This window comes from Merops nubicus, unplaced genomic scaffold, assembly GCF_000691845.1.
Source record: "Merops nubicus isolate BGI_N331 unplaced genomic scaffold, ASM69184v1 scaffold11515, whole genome shotgun sequence".
Classification (NCBI taxonomy): Eukaryota; Metazoa; Chordata; class Aves; order Coraciiformes; family Meropidae; genus Merops; species Merops nubicus.
In genome coordinates this window covers 1-19,183 of record NW_008607646.1, presented here as the reverse complement: position 1 = coordinate 19,183, position 19,183 = coordinate 1, and the positions used below count along the sequence as shown (strand labels likewise).

The following is a 19,183-nucleotide window of genomic DNA, read 5'->3' as shown; positions in this document are numbered from 1 at the left end:
ATCCCTCTTCTGCATCCCTCCCAGAAGGCTCCTGAGTCTCCGATAGATTTTGTCAAAGCCTCTCTTGCTCTCTCAGCAGCGTGCTGCCCACAGGAGGCAGGTTCCACGGCCCTGCCCCTGCCTAGGCACTGGCTCCATCATCTCTGCTGGGCGATCTCCTTCCCAGGAGCCATGTGCATGCAGAGCTTCAGCAGGGAGGACTGCAGGCACAACAGCCACAGATGTGTCACAGTTCCAGCCCTGCTCAGCTTTCTGATTCCAGGCTCTGCCCGAGGGCTTGCAGCAAACACAGGGCTCAGCTCACGGTTCACCCAGAACTTAATGTTTCTGCAGATGAGCAGACCCTTGTTCTGAAGCAGCGAAGCTCTGTGTGTCTGCAAATGTACCCCTGATGCAATGCCTGAAGGAGCTTGCAGAGGGTACCTCAGCAGTATCCACCTTCTGCTTGCTTCTAAAACCACCATGTGGCTGCAAGTAACGAAAGGGCCCTTCTGTTGATTTAAATAGGAAACTTTTTTCCCTGGTGTAAATACACTGAAGTCAACACACTGAAGGAAACCACACAAGGAGTGAATGTGACCCGAGGAAGTTCACATCACTGTCTCAGGTGGACATTGAAACCGTCCAAGTCAAACGGCTCTTGCAGCACTAGCTCAGTGCAATTTTACAGGGCAATGGAAAATTTAGTTGTTTCCTCATGTGAATGACAGCCAAATCTTCAGTGCACTTTCTAGGCAAGTATCTTATGTTCATCTGAAAAACTTTAAGAGACTCTGATTTGATTTGAAGGAGGGCTTTTGGGAACAATAAAAACAGACCACCTGAAGGAACTCTAGTTGTGTATCACGAGGTAAAGGTATCCAGGACCACTTATTTCTTTTGAAAACTAAGCATCTATTCTTTCCCAAAATACTGAGCATGTACATGGAGATCCCTGAAACTAATTTTTGCTCAAAAGACCATTTCAGTGAAAAGTGATTTTTTAAACTAATGAAACAAAATATGGCAATATTTCTCCTTTGAGAAAAATAAAAGAATAAAACCTACTTCCTTAGAGTTCTTATTTCTTCTTCACCTTGTACTGCTAATTAGATAATGAAGACAAGTGAAAAAAGACTGGGTTTGTACTCAAAAACTGAAAAGTCTTCACAAGACTTATTCCAAAGCTCCTGGGGAAATGCTTAGCTTTCCAACAGATGATACATGCCTTACTTATAGAACTATAAGCTCCCGCTAACTTGAAATCCCTCACATATGAAATGCACTTCAGTGGCCATTCTGTTCAGGAACAGTTCATCCTTAGGAAAATATTATTGCTGGAATGCTACGTGAGTCCACAGCTTAGAGCTGGAAGATGCATTTAAACTCTCTAAAGAGGCTTTAGGAATGCATAACAGTGCTTGATCTACCTTTGGGGGAAGCAATATGTCTTTTTTCTCACTGCAACAGCTGAAAGCATTAATTGGTTGATCTTTTCACCAACAATTCATTGCATTTCATTATGTGCCTTTTATGTGTCTGTTCTGTTGCCCCAGTGCCTTGCTAAATGTTTCCTAGCTGCAGGATGGCATCTTTGAAAGAGGGAGAGGGGCTCTAGCAGTTGCTCTGTTCCCAAAGAATGAAAGCAAAGTCAAAATTAAACAGGAAAACAACAGTCACCACAATGCTAATCAAACTGCAAACTGTATTAGTGGATTTCCTCTGGAAGCTCTGGAATAAGGCAACAACATATATGTCTTTCAACAAAATAATTCTTTTATAATGACACTGCCCTAATGTGTTCAGTACCAGAAACTGTTTTTACAATTGACTTAAATGAAGTCAATCTTAGTAGAACAGGTAGCATAAATGACACTTAGGTTCCATATTTTCTCCCCTAGTCTGGAAGATTAGGATCAGCGTGGTCATAGCAGGATGCAAGTATAAAATTCAGATCTGGATTTCAGGTTTTTCCCTCAGGAGATGGAGAATATACAGAGGAAGGCTTTTGATTTGGATTAACTTTGTAAAGGAACTGTGTAAGTCTCTATCTGTTCACTCTGGTTCCAACAAGTAAATAACCTCAGCCTCTCTGATGCCTGAGGAACAATGATTTACAACATTGGTAATGTGCACTGAAGAAAAATACAACTTGTTCCTGAAAACCACTGATTAAAGTGATCATAGCAAAGCAAAATAACTCAGGGCTTCCTCCTTTTATCACTCATACCTGCTTTACCCCTTGTTACTCCACTCAGCAGCACTGGCTGTGATTTAATCTGCAGGAAGGGTGCTTGTCCACAATGCTGATCAACACAATTCAGCCTTTGCAACATTTACCAGTGTCAAGGGACCTTCTGGTAATGCTTTTAGCAGAAATATTTTTAAGAAAATTAATTACTAAAATATGAACTTCCACGAGGAAAAAAAAAAGCAAAAAATAAAAAAAAAGAGATGACAAAACTGAGTATGCACTGCCTGCTCCTCACTGGGAAGGGTAAGTGCTGTTGAAGCAAGAGGGAAGCACAACCTGGCAGATCTGTTTAGTCCTGTCTCATCCACCACCACTGCCCCAGTCTCTACCAGCAGTCTGTCATGGGGAGATCCATAAAGGGCAAAAGCTGCTAGCAGTGGAATTGAGCATTCTATTCTCATCTAACCAATTGCAAATCTTTTCCGTGGTCTGTCTCCCCTTTCCTGTTCCCTCTTCACACCACCCCATGACCTGGGGGAAATGCTTTCCTCATTTTCCTCACCCACACTAGGAGTATGTGATAGCCTTCATGGAGAGCAATGACCCAAGCACAGAATACATGGGGACAGCTCCAGGAACTCAGACCATTTTGTTTCTAGAAATTGAGAATCACAGGAAATTCAGTCTAGAAGGAACTCAAGATTTCCCCTCACACTGGTGAATCCCCCTGGCCAGGGCAAGGTCTATATCATGGCATTCCTGGCAGGTGTTTGAGAAGACTTCTGTTGATGGACACTGCAGGACTCCCCAGAAAAACTACGTTAATACTTCCTCCACAGCCACTACAAATTTCCCCTCATACCCAACCTGAACCTACTACTTTCCTCCACCATGGTCACCAAGAGCTGTTCAGTCTCACTACATCTGCTGTGCAAACATGGCTTATCGGTCCCACCACACAAACCACATTTCTTTCTGGTGTACTCTGCCACCTCCCAGGGATCCAGCAAGCTCCAGTGACTGGAAGGTGGAACGTGACATATTCAGATTAGAAACAGGGTGAAAATTCAAAAGACATAGGTAGTTTAACAACTAGGACAATTTACCACAGTTTGTGCTGGCATCTATTATGTGCAGTTTAAAATTAGGATACTGGATGTTTTTAAATAGTCATCATGTTTCAGAAAGGAAAGCCTCAGCTAGGCTCAGCCAGCTTCCTCCTGTATTTTGGCCTCGAAAGCACAGCTCGCTTCTCAGCCCAGCCAATGGTTCTGCTCTTGCAAATCAGGTTTGAAGAGCAGCAGAACCTGGCTCCCCGTGCCCTGTGCGAGCTCACACGTGCACATTGGACCAGGCTCTAGACAGAGCAGCACCAGCAACACTGGGCAATGACAGGCTGCAGCAGAAACACGAACAAACTGGAAGGGATTTGCAGAAACCCCAAATTAAACCAGACTGAGATGTCTGGCACAGTGCATTAGGGAAGATTAAAAGAGTTAATTTGCATAGCTTGGCTAAACAGCACAACTTGACAGCTACGGCCTGGACTCAAAGGCAGCTGAGGAACTGTACCCTGGTACAGGCAACCGGCACTAGAGGTAATGAGGTGACACTAGTTTGGAAAACAAAAGCTCTTTGAGCAGTTGGGAATGGGATGTGGTACCTGGTTCACCTATATCCAGACATATTTGTAAAGCAGGGAGGAAGCTTTACCCTGTGTTGTACCAACTTCCAGAGCAAACAGAGCAAGCACTTGCTGGGACTGCCCTGCCCTAGGCACCACTACATGTCCCACAGTGTCTTGCAGGGGCATTATTTGCCCCAGACAGGACAGAGCTCTTCACAGATTCCTCCTTAGGATGGCCTCAGGTGGTATGTGGTGAGGCCCTACAAGATATATGGGTTGTTCATTAAAGCTGGCAACATGGGTGCAAGGAGTGCAGCTCCCAGAGCACACCACACTTCAGCTCCTCTGAGGACCAGGCTCCCTCCAACAGCACAGAGGTGGCTTACACAAACAGCCCAAAAACCCTCACTGGCCCTCAGGAGTGGGGGAATCTTATCAGATCAGCCTCTGATTTCCTCCACTTCCACAGCACAAGCAAGCATGCAGAGAAGTAAGATGACATTTGGCTTCTTGCAGAGAACAACAGATAATTTAGTGAGATTAAAGAGCAGCCTCCCCTCCCCACGGCTGGGCAGGAACCTGGCTCTGCTGGAACGATGCTGCTCGAGCGCCTCTCTGTGGACCCCAGCTCCTCTTCTTCCCTCACATGCCACCTCAATCTGCCAACAGATTTCTAAATTTTATTCTACTGTTTTAAAGTACAGAGCAAAACTTCTCCTTTTATGCCCAGGTAGTACCTCGGGGTTCACTGAGCTTGGCACTGAGCTAGGAGTTGGCCCAGCCAGAACTCTTGCAGTTTCACCTTTTGATGGTGATATTTATGATACCTCTCTCAGGCCTTTCTATAGTTGTCAGCACCAGAATAACTCAAATTGGCTCAGACCTACATCTGCCTCAGGCTCACAGAGTGACTGGGAATGGAAGAATACCTGGCAAGGGCATTGTCTTTGGAATAAGCAATCAAGTGCCTCTGGTCCTTTCCAGAACATGCTGTGGAGCTCAGCACCCACCTCCATCAACCAACACACATGCCAACACACTGATAGTACCATTTTTTCTGTATCCTTTTGAAGAAGCAGGAAACAAATTGTCCCCTGATGAAGTCATGAGAAAAAACAAAGGCTCTTCATCAGCCTCCTGCAGCTGCTTGTTGTTTTCTTTTCTCTGTGGAGCCTGCCAGCTCCTGGTTATCTTGGCCAAGCACATGACTAGAGTTTTAGGGCAAATTCAGACTGCAAACAAACAAGTACATCTTGAGATGAATACACCCAAACTGGTGGATGCACAGTACATATAACTGTTGAGCAGATCCTGTCCTGCCTCTCCTTCTGGTGCTAGGCAAGCCCTGCTTCTCATCTGGATGGAAAGCAGATGGGGGAGGATTAAGGGCACAGATTCCCAAGCCCTTTATAACTGCATAAATCGTGAGAATTAGACCCAGGGCTGTTCAAGGGGCCGTGCATTAGTTGTGCTGGCCCTCTGCAGTACAGGAAGCAATGTAGGAACAGGAATTCCTGCCCTGAGTAACCCCCTGTGCCCAGTTATGGCAGAAGGTCCATTGTTTTGTGACATACCACAGAAACAAAAAAAATTTTACTCCCACCACAGCAAGACCAGAAGAAAGGATCAAGGATTATTCCTTGTTCACTCCAGTGCTGATCCAGGGGGCTGAGTCTGGGCAGGCACTGAAGGTGGTTGGAGCTAGCCCGCTTGACTTTGCACTGAAGCAGATGGCAAGTGCTCACACAACCCAGTATCAATGGCCATGACAATCAGATGAGCTGTGAAGCTGTAATCTGTGCCAGATGGAAAATGACAGCACAAAAGCCTTCACTGTGGCCCTCAAAGCCCTTCACAAAGGTAGCAAATAGGAAGGTTTAATTCAAATAGCTTGTCCTTCTCCAGAGCAAAACCAAGCACCTGAGACTGCGAAACAAGTGGGATACTTCTCCCCTTTCCTACCTCCCTCACAGACTGGCTGACTATTTCCAGAGGGGCTGAAACCTCTCATCAGAACTCAACCCAAGACAACTTGCTATGAAAAACTGAAATGGGACCTTGGGATGGGAGTGGCTACACAGCTCAGGCTGTGCTGAATCCCCTGCACTGATGCTATGATGAACCTTTTGGGGGAGTGACTAGAGGGAGACCTGAAAAAATGCAGCTCACCCATGCACACAGGTCGGAGTAGTTACCAACAGGTTTGTCAGAGGCTTTGTGGATTAGGCACAAACAGTTGTAAAAAGACTGAGGCTTTCTTATGGTCTTTTCTATGGCCTTTGACCAATGTGCTGATAGTGCTTCTGGCCTTTCTTTGGCTCAGCACAGCCCTGACTTCTGTCCTGCTCCTCACTGACATCAATTCTTGCCTCTAACACCACTTGTAGCCTGACCTTAACCCAGAAAGCTTGTCTGCACATTTCCAGGCTGCAATTCCTAAGGCGTCTTATCTCCAAACTGCCTGTTTGGAACTCAAAAGAAACAACTAGATGGTGGAACAGCCTAGGTCAGGCCTGCTGGCACTGCTGTGCTCTGGGGGATGCCACCTTCATGGCCAATATGCTGCCTGGTTTGAAAAGACCAGGTCTCTTGCTAAGCACAAGGCTGCTGCTGACTGCCCACCTGGGTCAGGGCAGAAGATGAGACACATTGATGAGCCCCAGGAAGAGGAGGACAGAACAACAGAGTCTGATAAAATGCCAGCCCTATGAAGGCAACTTTTACTTGAGAAAAGACTTTATTAGGGCAGGACATTGTAACATACTGAACTGCTCTGATGCTCCAGGTCTCTGGAAGGACTCAGAGATCCAGCACAAACACTTAGCTACCACACAAGGGTTGGGCCTGCCATGGCCATGAGCAGCCTCTCCTGCCTCAAGACCCTTCCATCAGCAGTGTTTGTCTCTGGTGAGGGGGGCTGAGCCCTGCTGGAGCAAGCAGAGGGTGAGGTAAGGGGAGAGGCAGGATGCAGATCCTTGTGCCTGAGCAGTGGTGGGCAGAGCAGCTACTTCGGATGACAAAGTGCCCCAGGCTGGAAAGCAGCAGGATAGATCAGAATTGAGTTGCTGTCAAAATATCAGTGCTGGATCACAAGTCTGCAGGAGTGTGCTAGTGCAGAGCCTGGCCCTCAGGATGCGAGGCTGACTACGGCCTCTTCTGGCCCTTCACTTTCTGTCTCTCCTGGTCCATGGCCACTGCTTGTGCCTGCAGCCGACTCCAGTACTCAGGTGACAGCTCCCTGAGTCCCGACAGGCTCTGCTGCCTAAAGAGGGAAGAAAAGGGTGGTTAAAACAGCCCCTCACACTCCCCCAGTGCTCAGACATTAGCTTGGTTCCCCAAAGGGTTCCTGGGGCTCATTACAAATTAAGCAGTTCAGACTTTGTGTCCAAAATACCACGGTGGTTCCACCGTGCCACTCAGCACTCAGGTTTACTGCTTTTGACAGCAGTGACTTCCCTACTTCTTTTTGCCTGTCAGCCTCTGTAGACACAGGTCTCACTGCAGTTGTGTTTGCTCTGTTCTGGCTTCAGCTCTCAGCACCCAGGGAGCAAGATATCCTGGGAGGTGATGTCTCCCCAGTTTCACTGGCATAAGGCAGACAAGAGTCTCCTCTCCAGCTTTATGAGGAAGGAAACACAGAATGGGTGGCCTGTAGCATAGGATGAGACTTCTCTGTACTTAACTAGCCAGATGACACCACAGGATTCACATTGGAGAGAAGGAATTAGGGAAGGCTACCAGGTAACATGTGCTGTAAGGTCATAGCTGCACCCACCTGTTCCATCTCCAACTGGTGAATTAAGGCACAGCGAGGGGGGGAAAAAAATCAAACCCTATTATCATTGACACGGATCTGGCTCCAGCTCCACAAAAGAATTCACAGAAAAGTTCACCCAATAAGAGATGTCACATTGCCATCTAGTGCCGGCATGGACCCAATGCATCAGGTCAGCTCCAACTGCAACCTCGGCCTGATGGTGCTGGGGAGCTCCTCAAACCGAGAAACCTCCAACACAAATCTACTTGAACATCAAACGAACCTAGGAATGGAGGGGAGAAGCGAGGTGCAAAGATCCCAGCTCTACCTGGCTATGGGGTCAAAAGGAAGAGGCAGACACTTCAGTGAGGATCATATTCATGACCATGCACAATCTGTTGCACCAAAGCACGTTAGAACTAGCAAGCCCCCTCTACCTGGAGTGACAAGTCTGCTCCTGGCATCCTGACTTACAGCTGTTAAGTTGTTCTAGGAAGGGCAGAAAGGAGAGGAGGAAGGGTCCTGAGTGGCTGTTAGGAATTCAGCTACCTGAACATCAACCTTACCCAGCACACAGAAGAACCCAGAAGCTCCAGGGTGAGACCTTGCATGGTCCTGAGCAACACCACAGCTTACAATAATGCCGATGCACTTACCTATCAGGCAGAAGAACCTTACCTCTCACGTAAGAAAATGTTACATCTCTCCATCCATGGCAGGTTCTGCGAGGATTTGAGAGGTAAATCTGCTTCCTTTGGGAAAGCCTCCTTCAGTGGGTAGGAGTTGAAATCAAAAAGGAAGATGGTGCTGTGACTGGCTCTGCTCTGTGCCAATGCACCTGCCTGCTGCTGCTTATCTCCTAGGCAGAAACAAGAACAGTGGGCTATTGCATCAGGAGCCATCCAATAAGAGGAATTATCAAGGTCAGCATGCAGCTGAAGGCACCCAGTGACCATGTATGCAAGACTGCCCCAAGGTGCTACTCACCTCGAAGCAGCAAGCCCCAGTTCACACTGTCCACTGTGAACACTGGCTGCCAGGGCGACGCTACAGCCTGAGAAGGTGGAGTGCAGAAGCAGAAAACCACCTGTGATGTGGCAGTGTTCATCAGGGACACTCTGCCATCCCAGGAGAAGACCAGGGCCTGGAACAGCAAGCTGACACTTAGATGTAAAAGCAGTGAAAGTTTGTCCCAGACAGGACATGAAATGACACTCAGGACTTCGCATCCCCAGCTACAATGCTGTCTTCTTTGCCTGCCCAGTAGTCATAGGGCCACAGCAGATCAAGAACAAGCTGTGCAGGGAACTTGGGCTGGAATTGCTGCAGGTTGGGATTGGAAAAGGGCAGCAGGGCAGGTTAGAAATGAGCTAGATCCAGCTTCTGCACAGCTGGCTCTGGCAAAAGGCTTTTTGTCCTTTTCTCCCCATGCCTGAAAACTTTCTGAGGCCACTTCAAAGGTCTGGCTGGACTTGTGCTTGTAACTTCTCCTCACCATGATGAAGTTACTCTTCACCTCTCTCATCTTTGACCCTGATGCTTGAAGCTTTGTGCCTGAATCCCCTCATGTTTGCAGCTGGGCCTGTCCATGTGCAGAGGGCCTCCAGTGCCTCCCACTTCAGTGGTCAACTAAAGGACACGGGTGCAAGGGGATACTGAGTAAGATCATGGAAGAGAAATCCTTTGAGAGGGACTGGCTACGTACAGACCTCTAAGTGCTGTAGGAAGTCCCCATGGCAAAAATAGCTGGAGGTTGGGAAAGAATGTGGGGGCAGTGCTGTATCTGATTGCCCTCTTTATATTCTAGGCACTCAGTTACAACCATCACTGGGAGCAGATCCTCAGCCAGATGGACCTGTGTTCTCACACAGCTCTTAAGAGAGCTGGCAGTAATACTCACAGCACTGGGGAATGCCAGGACAGGCACCACGGCGCTGACAGCAACACTTGGATCTTCAGGCCTGTAAAACAGACCCAGGCTTATGCCACTGGTTCATGCACCTGGCACATACTGAACGGCTGTGATAACGACAACGGCAGTTTGTGGCACAGTTTGAGGCTGTCACAAATTTCCAGCCAAGACCCTTCCCTATGGAGACAAAGCCTGGCTCCTCCTGGGCAGGAGCCCCTGAGGCCCATTCCTGTGCAATTCTGCCTAGGAACTATGTAGAAGATACAAACCCTCTGCCTGCCACGGAGACATGAAACCACAGCCTTCAGAGCGGCAGCTTTCCCAAAGTTGACACTTCTCAAATCAAGGGAATAAGTGAACATAAAATTGATGGAAAGATGGCAAGAAATGCTTATGCTGACTTCTAGGGGGAAGTTGTTCTGGCACGGGCAGAAGAGAGAAGAAAAAAATCCTCCAGGTACCTGGCAGAGACTCAGCTAGTTGAACGTCAGCCCTGGAGCAGTGCTACAAGCACTTGTGTTCTGATGCATAGGAGAACCCAGAAACACCCCTAATTCTGCCATAGCACTGGAACTGACTCCTAGCAAAACCACACTTCTGCTGACAGCACCACAGCAGAGCTATCTGAGTAAGAGCAGTACAGATTTCTTCACTCCACAGAAATCTGGAGCTTCCTGCTGGACCTGACCACTAAACCACATGGTTTCTTTGGCTGGAGTGAAGTCTGTCCGAGTCCACCTCACCTGTCTGCCAGGAGTGTGATGCTGGACTCCCCAGCCCTGGGTGCTTTCACCAAATATAAGGAGCTGTCTGTGCACAGCACTAGAAGCTGCACGACGGGGCAGGCAGGATCTGCACCAGGACAAGGTGTCTTATCACTGGCAGCTGCCAAACTCTGCAGGAAGTGGATGCTACGGATGTGACGTTCCTCTAGAATGGCAACCACAGACAGCGGGTACCCTGGGAAGCAGGAAAAAATATAGAGCAGTGTAAGAAGAAAAAAAAATGGGAATTTATCCAAGGAAAGCTTAGCTTGGAGAGTGGCCTGCCCAGGAGCAGCAGCCACCAGAACAATCCTGCTGGCAGAAGATTCTTCTGCCAGGAGAATCCCTGCATCATGGCAGGATGGCACTAGCACTGATGTCAGCTTGGACTGTGACACCACGCAGCCTCCAAGAGGAGCTGAGGGTGCAGTGGCAACGCAGGGGCTGTCTCAGAGCTTCAGGACAAGACAGGGACCAGTCCTGGCCGTGGGGGTTCACAGCCCCTCACTGCTGCGGGCAGGAGCAGCTCTCCCAGGGCTGAGGCACTCACACTGCATTGGCAACTTCTGGCCCAGCATCCACGGAGAAGCGAGTCCAAACTGTTTTCAGATTTGCTTGTAAACTCACAGCAAGTTCCCTGTTCACACCACGCCAGAGCCTCAAGATTCTAGGGGAGGGAGCAATTTATGCACCATGACCCCAATGCACAGTCCCCAAGGACAAGCTCACCGAGATGTTTATCCCAAATAGTTATTGTTGCATCTTCACATGCCAGCGCCAGGTACCTGGAGCAGGAGCTGACAGCTGAGCATGCAATGGGAGCTGCACATGGCCACACAACATCAGGTTTTGGGTCAGAATCTAAACAGGACATGAAGAGAGGTAACTGTAAGAAGGTGCAGAGCATTGTCTCTCATGGTACCAGCTTCCAGTTTCCCAGTAAAACAGAACACACCATTCTGGGGTCTCCTGCCAGAGTGGCTTCACTCAAAATACTGCCAGTGTGTGCAACATGGAGACCCACAGTCCAAGTGTCAGCCTAACCCACAGGACAGAGGCAGCTGTTCCCCTCATTCCTCATTACCCTGAATCATGAAGAATGATTCAGGCTGAATGAGAGCCACTGCCCACTGAGTGCTCTGCCAGGCAAAGCAAGACTTACTTACCAACTTTCTCCTTGAGTGGACGGTTAAGTAAGTAGAAACAGAGATTGTGGCTTCCATCCCAGTGTACACTGATGCCAGCTGGAACATCTGGTACAGAGAAGAGGATCACAAAAAAAGGAGACTGGGAACAAAGAAAGAAACAATCCAGGGCACCAAAATACCATTAGAAAGATCTCATTAGAGCTCTTGTGATTTCCTTGACAGGACTTATAGAAATTTTGCTCACACAGAAATTAAACCACAATAAACTGTCCCCTTATCTTTTATTTTTATCTTGTCCATATGTACCCTCATCTGCTCTGGTGTTTTGGGGGTTTCCTGTGTTGTTTGCTTCTTTTTTAACTACGGACACAAGTTTGTTTGACTCCATGCCAGTGACTAACTTAAAAGTCTCAGGGCTGACATTTTCATTCAGGCTTTTATTACACCCTTGGAAACAGAATTTATCTAGTGAACCCAAGCCAGAGCTAATAGCTCTAACTGGAGCTCAGTGTCATGCAATGTGCTTCCTAGGTTAACACTTGTTTTGCCCTTTTGAATTACCTGGCTGGACTTTTATTTCAGGTCCCACCTGTAGGATCTGGCTAGGCAAGAGAAAATGAAAAGTAGCATGCCTGAAAAAAAAAGAGAGGTAAGAAATACATGTAAAGAAAGGTCTGGATAAGTAGGCAGCACTGTGACAAGACCTGGAATGGCTCTAGGCCCCTGCCCTGAAGCTTTGGGATGAAGGAGACAAAGCTAAGACAGAGGCTTGCATCTGCACTTGAAAAGTGCCCTGTGTTGAAGTCTCATGAACTGAAATCCAGGCTGGTGCTCCCACTCACCTGGGCATCTCCTCCTTGCTCTCTCTCTCACCCTCAGCCTCCAGATACTCCTGATAAGTCCTGCGGAAAATTGCTTCCTGCTGCTGCCACTGGGAGTCCTTGATCAGGTGATTGTACCCCAAGCCAAGCATGCTGCCATCATCCACATTCTTCAAGGCATCCACAGGGCTTGTAAAAGTACTGCCTGGATTGGGAACACAAAAGGCACAGCCCTGGAGTAGCAGACACCATGGAGTGCTCAGAGGCACTGTGACCCCCCTGTATAGGCCTGCGGGAAATTTGCTCCCTGCTGCTGCCACTGGGAGTCCTTGATCAGGTGATTGTACCCCAAGCCAAGCATGCTGCCATCATCCACATTCTTCAAGGCATCCACAGGGCTTGTAAAAGTACTGCCTGGATTGGGAACACAAAAGGCAAAGGCACAGCCCTGGAGGAGCAGACACCATGGAGTGCTCAGAGGCATTGTGACCACCCCTCCTTTAGGGTGGCATGGTCTTGCAGAGGGACACACTGCATCTTCCTGGGAGAAATATTTCAACATTACAAATCTATCCTGTGGGACTTTCCAGATCACTAGCCCATTTTCCAGTATTTGAAGGCAGGGACTAGGGCAAGTCACCTGAGGAGCCAGCTCACCTTCCCTTTGTGGCATTCTCCCTGACAGTGTCCCAGGATAAGCTCTGCTCCCTCGCCACCCACAGCATTTTCCTGTGAGTCCAAGATTCAGAGTGGCAAACTAGGGGTGCTGCCAGGTTGCTAGGATCTGGGAAACAACCTCCTACCCTTCTGGTGACAACGAAGTCGAGGGTGCATGACACCCACTTTGAGACACATTGAAATATTTTGAGCCAACAAAGGTGACACGTGAGATGGTTGGGTAAGAAGCAGCTCCCACTACAGGATTACATGTAACTACAAACACAAGTCAGGAAGGGACCAGGAAGCACGTTACTGAATCTTTCTGACCTGTCCTGTAGCCATAAGGGCCACGATTCCCTTGCCACCTGATGAAAGCTGCAGGTTACAAGTACAGAACCAGTCCTGACCTGTAATGGGTTTGGGTGGTTTCACCTTCAGCAGCAGCACTGGGAGACTCAGCTTTGCATCAGCTTTGTTTGCAGACACAGGAGGCTCCTGCAACAGAAAACCATCAGCCTGAGAACAGTGCTGTGCCCCACACTGCTAAGTTTTCCCCTGTTCATGGGAATTAAACGCTTCCTGAAGTGTTTGCAAAGCTTGGCTGGCACTGCCTGGAAAATACTAAGTTTAGGCTCATTCTTCAGGCCAAAACACAGAAGCTTGAGGGAGGTCACTGCTTTTTCAACAACATTACAAAGGATGTTCTGCACAGACAACTGCTGTCTTTGTGCCCTAAACAACCTCCACTTCTGATTTTACCAGTCTCTCCGAACTACTCTTGCTGCAGCACAGCCCTGGGTGGGGCACAGCAAAGCTCAGAAAAAAAAGAGAGAGAAAGAAAGAAGCAGGACTAAAGGTTGCAGAGTGCTGCTGAATACAAGAAAAGTCTTACTTCAGAGAGCCCAGGATGGGAGGAGGTCACATAGGTGCTTGTCTAACAATGGAAAATCCTGCCAGGAGCCTAGCACTGGTGTCCCCCCACCACTTTCACCACCACCTCACCTACACATACTGACACTTGGCCAAATAGAAAAGACCTGGCTAAATAATCAACCATGTCTGAAAAGGAAGAGAGAGGAACAGGGGTAGTTTATGTGGAATCAGCACGGAGGGAATGCCTGGCTATTTGCTTTTGGCTTGGCCAGCTTAAGGGGGTGTTTGCCCTGAAGACAAGTCTGAGAAGCAGCTCCCTCTTAAGTGGGCAGGAAAGTTTCTGTTGAAGGAGAAGGGAAGAGTTATGAGGCAGGTATTGCAAGGGGCCAGCTGGAGCTGCTGGGCAGAAGATTCCTGTGTGTTGAGAGGTGAAATCTAGCAGGGTGAAAGCGATGCAAGAGAGAGTTAAGCACTGATTTGGCATTTAAAATTCCCCATAACAGCTCAGGACATTCACTGGGGCCAGTTACCATCTCTGCAGAACTGTCTCCATGCAGCTCCAGACTTTTCTGCCAAAAGAACCAGAGGAGGCAGTGGTTAGTGTGAACAGGCAGAGACCCTGGCCTGCTCAGCTCAGGCAGGTTCAGCCCTGACCCAAACAGCCACCTCCTGTACACAGCCTAAAACACAAACCCTGGTTCAGGAACAGACTCCTAAGTGGAGGTCTCAGATCCAATTCCCACTCCTTCACCTCTCCCCAGGAACATAAGGGAAAAGGGCTGTGAGAATACCCTTAAACAGGGCCTCCTCAGATGGGGCAACAGTGCTGGCAAAGGAGCTGCCCCTTTCAAGGAGGGGCAGCAGGAACACTAGCCCTGGGACCAGGGGAACCTCATTGGAAAGGCTGTCCTAAGATAGTAAACATGTCCCAGTAGCAAACAGGCCTTGTGAAATGTGGGCTGGGCAGCTGCAGCAGCTGTAGAAGCATACACACCATCCCCCTGGGCTGACAGACTTGTTCAGCCTGTATCCTGCTGTCACTGTCTGCAGGAACAAGGCTTGGGGACAGACCTGTAGGCAAAAGGGTGTAAGAAAAAAGGCACAGTGGGAGATGGAATTGTTTTGTACCACAGATGTCCAGCTTGACCTCTTCTCCCTGCAAGTCAGCCCTGCTGTGGGGTTCTTTTCCATCTCCTTCAGCCAAGAATCCTTAGGCAATTGGTAGATGTCCAGCCAAGCTTTCCTGCTGTCTGCATCAGGAAACAACATTGAGCAATTGGAAATGAGGAGAAAGGGTCTTTCAAGCAGGCAGCCTTCAAACAAGATGTAGATGTTTTGGGAAATATAAAATCCTTGTAAACTCCATGCAGCCCACCTCTCCTCCCACTTAAGGCTTCACATGCTTGACTGAGACTGACTTCTCAGCCTCCTGCTCAGGTCCTTGAAGTCTGATATCTACCAAAAAAATTCCATGAAGCAACCCAGTCAAAGAATTTGACTTGTAGCCTCTGGAGGTAAAGTAGAAAGTGAGAAATGGTCTCACACTGGTTCTCTGTGGATGCTACATAGCTCATTCTCAGCATATGTCCAGGCAGATTCCACCAAAGAGGGGTTCAGAAAACCTGCTAGCAGCAAATGGGTCAACAAAGGCAGCTGTCATGAAGCAGAAGAATATCATAGCAAGAAGTCTGCTGTAGTGTTTTCAGAGACTGTCTCCATGCTGTCTGGCTTATGCCTGCAGAGAAAAGTGAGCTATAGGGAACCAGAGGAAGAACTGAGTGTGACACTTCTGGAAAGGAGCAGGAAACCTGTTTTCACTGAGCCTTCTAAGAGCTGGGAACTGCACTGACCAGTTCAAGGCAGTTTGCTTTTAGGATCAGTCTTGATCCACACCAAGCCTCTTAGAGAGGACAGAGAGCTGCAGCTCTGTAAGCTGGAGGAGGGACAAGGAGGGTTAGGAACAGGATCCCTAGGAACATGGAACATTTTGAGCATTTTAAAAGCATTGCTGCTGGCAATGCTACTAGAATGCAACAGCTGACACCCAACACACCACATTCTTGCACTTGCCTTGCAGCAGGACTCCTGTGTAATCACCTCCTGGGGACAGCACCACTTCCACACAAGTATTTCGCTTGCTGACATCCTCCTGCCCAAGGAAAACAGGCTGGTATCAAAACATGATCACCTACTCGGGGCCTTACACAGTTCTCAACAGGGTGAAGGGCAAACAGATTGTTGGAAGAACAGGAATAGATACTGAGTAGCACTTTTGGAGTGCTGCTCCTAATGACAGAAATTCCTGAGGGCAATTAGTACTCCTCATGATTGGTTACTTACCAGCCTTTGCCCAGTGTCTATGACAGGAACTCAGTACTTACCATTTCATTTAGGATCTTAATGAGTAGGAAGCTTTCCCTGTGAAAGCAGAAGAGGCAGACAAGACCTGGAATAGAAATAGAAAAGTAACAGTACTAGCAGGAGAAAAGTGAACAGATGGTAGCCATGGTCTTGGGAGATGGCTGCTTGAAATGCTGGGGTTTGAACCCCAAGCCCCTGAATTAAGGTTGCCATATGGGTGATTCCCACAGCCCTTCATACAGAGGTGGTGAGTTTGCCTTAGAGCTTCCCCCCAGGGTGCGGCCGGGCCTGCCGGGCGCGCCAGAAGGGAAATGAGCCCCAGGGGTCCCGCAGGGAGCTGACAAAGGTCAGGGGTCTGCTTGGGGATAAAAGCTGGGACCACTGGCAGGGAGTCAGGAGTGTCTGTCTGTGGAGTGCACTCCCCAGAGCTGCCTGGTTCAGGGCAGACCTCCTGACTCTCCTGGAGCTGGGCCCTGGTCTGTTTAGGCCTTTGTGAACACGGGCCGATCGGGTGAGAGTCGCCATGTGGGCACCTTTTCTTACGTGTTTAACTGGCTGCTCTGGCTGTTTCCCATGCCAACTGTGGGCATCCTCGGGTCTCTGTTTGTACCACATGTTTAGGGCCGGGTCATGTTGTTTGTGGGGGCATTGGGGGTGGTGTTGATCATGTCTGAGCTTGTTGACCTGTTTGTACCCCTGGCGGTAATTCACACAGTAACATTTCTGTCTACAATACAGTCTGCGTATTGGTTCATCTCCCTGCTGGTGTTATCATTTTTGTTGGGCCCGGTCATTGGCAAAACACTGCTACAACATGTGCAAGAGAGTGAACAGGGCTACCCTTTTTTCTGGGCTGAAGGAATAATATCCTACTGCTTCCAGCACTAAATTTCACTGGCTTCCTTATGCCTGCACCAGCAAACACTCGATTGTACATAGAGATGGATCATCCTGTTTGAGCAGTATCGCCACCAGAATTGGCAGGTTTCAGATGAATCAAGAAACCAACCTATTTACCAAGGGGCTGTGTAACTACAGATGCTGAAACCAAATGCACGCTGGAGGTCATGCCTAGCAATGGTTCCTTCTGTCTGGTCCAGGTGTTCCTAAAATGTACTGGTCTCTCAGCTCTTACCTGCCTCTGCTGTTCCAAAGAGGACACCAAACCCACACCCTCTACTAATCACTCTATCACCCTACGACCTGTTACCAAATGCCCTCTTTGCAGGGCCTTCTAGGAAACCTGTCAGTCATCCTAACGCTCCTCCTGATTTAGCATTCTTCCATAATGCAGCTGCCAGTTCTGCTCCAGAGCATGGCTGTTCCCAGCGAGGCCAAGGAAATCCACATCACACTAACCCATTTCATCCACAGCAAGCAGGACGTGGCGCTCATTCCCCAAATCCGAAGCATGGATGGCACAAAACTCCGTCTGGGCTGCATCCCAAACACAGACTTCCTTACAGTCAGACACCCTGAAGGCAGCCAGACCCATGGACAGGCCAACAAAGATGTATTTTCCTGACACCACAAGGCAATTGGCTCTTCCAGTTACCTACCAAGAAAGAGAATGGCTTGCTCAGAGGAGGATACACCACCCATACTGAGGACATACTCCTAGCCTTTCACCAGCAGAAAATGCTCATTTTATCTACAAGGGACACATTTTTGCATGAGGCTGCATTGAACGAGCAAGGGAGGAGCTCTCATTTGCTCCTGCCTTTTCGCTCCCAATGGACAGAATTTAAAGGCCAAGAACTCAGTAGCACTGAGCCCTCCCCCTGCTAAGGCAGAGCTGCAGCTGAGCTTCTCCAGGCAATGGCAGGACACCTGCAGACGTCAGCGCATCCTCCTGGCTTCCACCATGTAACAGTGGGGAAGGCAGTGCTGCCTTTCTGCTCATGACACTCCTGTTGGAGTATTCACCATATATTCAGATATTCACCACAGAGTTGAGTTTGTCTGTTTTTTATGCTAGGGACTAATCGCCTTCTCCTCAGTAAACAAGGGTGGAGCCAGCCTGAGAAGCAGAAGGTGAATTTAAGTCTCTTTAACACCTGCTTCTCTCTTTTCAGAGAGGTGTGATAGCTGGGTGGGAACAAGAACCTGTCAGACAAGCTTAGAAGCTGCAACCTTTTGAAGTCAGTCAGTGAGATGGTGGTGGATTCTGAGGAAGGTGATGAGCAGAGGAATATAAAATCAACTGAACGGATATTCTCTAGAAAATCTGCTATGGTGATTAATGCTATCTCTGCTGCCAGGGGCTCCGTACCTGGAATTCAGCTGTAGGAAAGCATTTTGTGGGCTGGACCTTTAGTTTTTGTGCTTCTTGGAGCAACTCCTTTCTTTCAATAATTTCCATCGCATTTTCAAAGACCATCATCACCAGTTTGTTGATCATCCTGAAGGGCTGAGGTAACACTTCACTCTTTCGATCAGGATCCAGCTGAAAGAAATCTTCCTCATCTTCCTTTAGCCAGTCCTTTTCAGATGGCAGAGGAATCTCCAGGGGATGCTTCCGGAAATACACAGCCATGGTTCTGCCCTTCCAGATACAAACCACACCGCAGATGCAGGAATCCCAGCAGATACAGAAGACCAAAGAATCGTGCAATATCTGCTTTCATGAGGTAAGGGGTGGGGAACAAAGAAGAAAATTAGGATTAACAAATTGAGAGGGAAGGGAGGATCCCTTTTCGTATAGGCAGCCAGAGCAACCCTGTTCTATATAGCTCATTTCAGCTTGTTGCACCACCTCTTACTCAGGGGTTTTATCCTGCTGTGCAAGTATCACCCACATAAACAAACGTCTGGCTGCAGAAGGAGGAGTGTGAATGCTTTGGCACGAGTTAGTGTAAGAATTACAACAAAGCATTCAGAATTATCAGCTTGTTCTTCATTAAAAGCTTTACTCGTCCCGGCCAGAATCATGGAATCACAGAATGGTTTGGGTTGGAAGGGACCTTTAAAGGTCATCTAGCCCAGCCCCCGGGATAAAACCCCAACGGTTAATTCGGAAAGCCGTCGCTTTCACCGGAAGCTACAAACGTCATTTCCAAGGCACCGGGGGGTGCTTTCTGCGTCCCC

General features: G+C 48.4%; 1 protein-coding gene across 1 annotated transcript; it reads right to left on the bottom strand.

Moving 5' to 3' along the window:
- Nucleotides 1–6,944: 6,944 nt before the first annotated feature.
- Nucleotides 6,945–18,632, bottom strand: WDR93 (WD repeat domain 93). The gene is made up of 15 exons (XM_008940011.1): nucleotides 18,369–18,632; nucleotides 17,456–17,651; nucleotides 16,117–16,181; nucleotides 15,806–15,884; nucleotides 14,864–14,985; nucleotides 13,270–13,357; nucleotides 12,224–12,407; nucleotides 11,943–12,013; nucleotides 11,400–11,486; nucleotides 10,963–11,094; nucleotides 10,213–10,429; nucleotides 9,458–9,518; nucleotides 8,545–8,701; nucleotides 8,236–8,416; nucleotides 6,945–7,062 (listed from the first exon to the last, which is right to left on the bottom strand). Exons 1-15 carry the CDS (start codon nucleotides 18,630–18,632, stop codon nucleotides 6,945–6,947), a joined length of 2,022 nt encoding a protein of 673 aa, XP_008938259.1.
- Nucleotides 18,633–19,183: the final 551 nt, after the last annotated feature.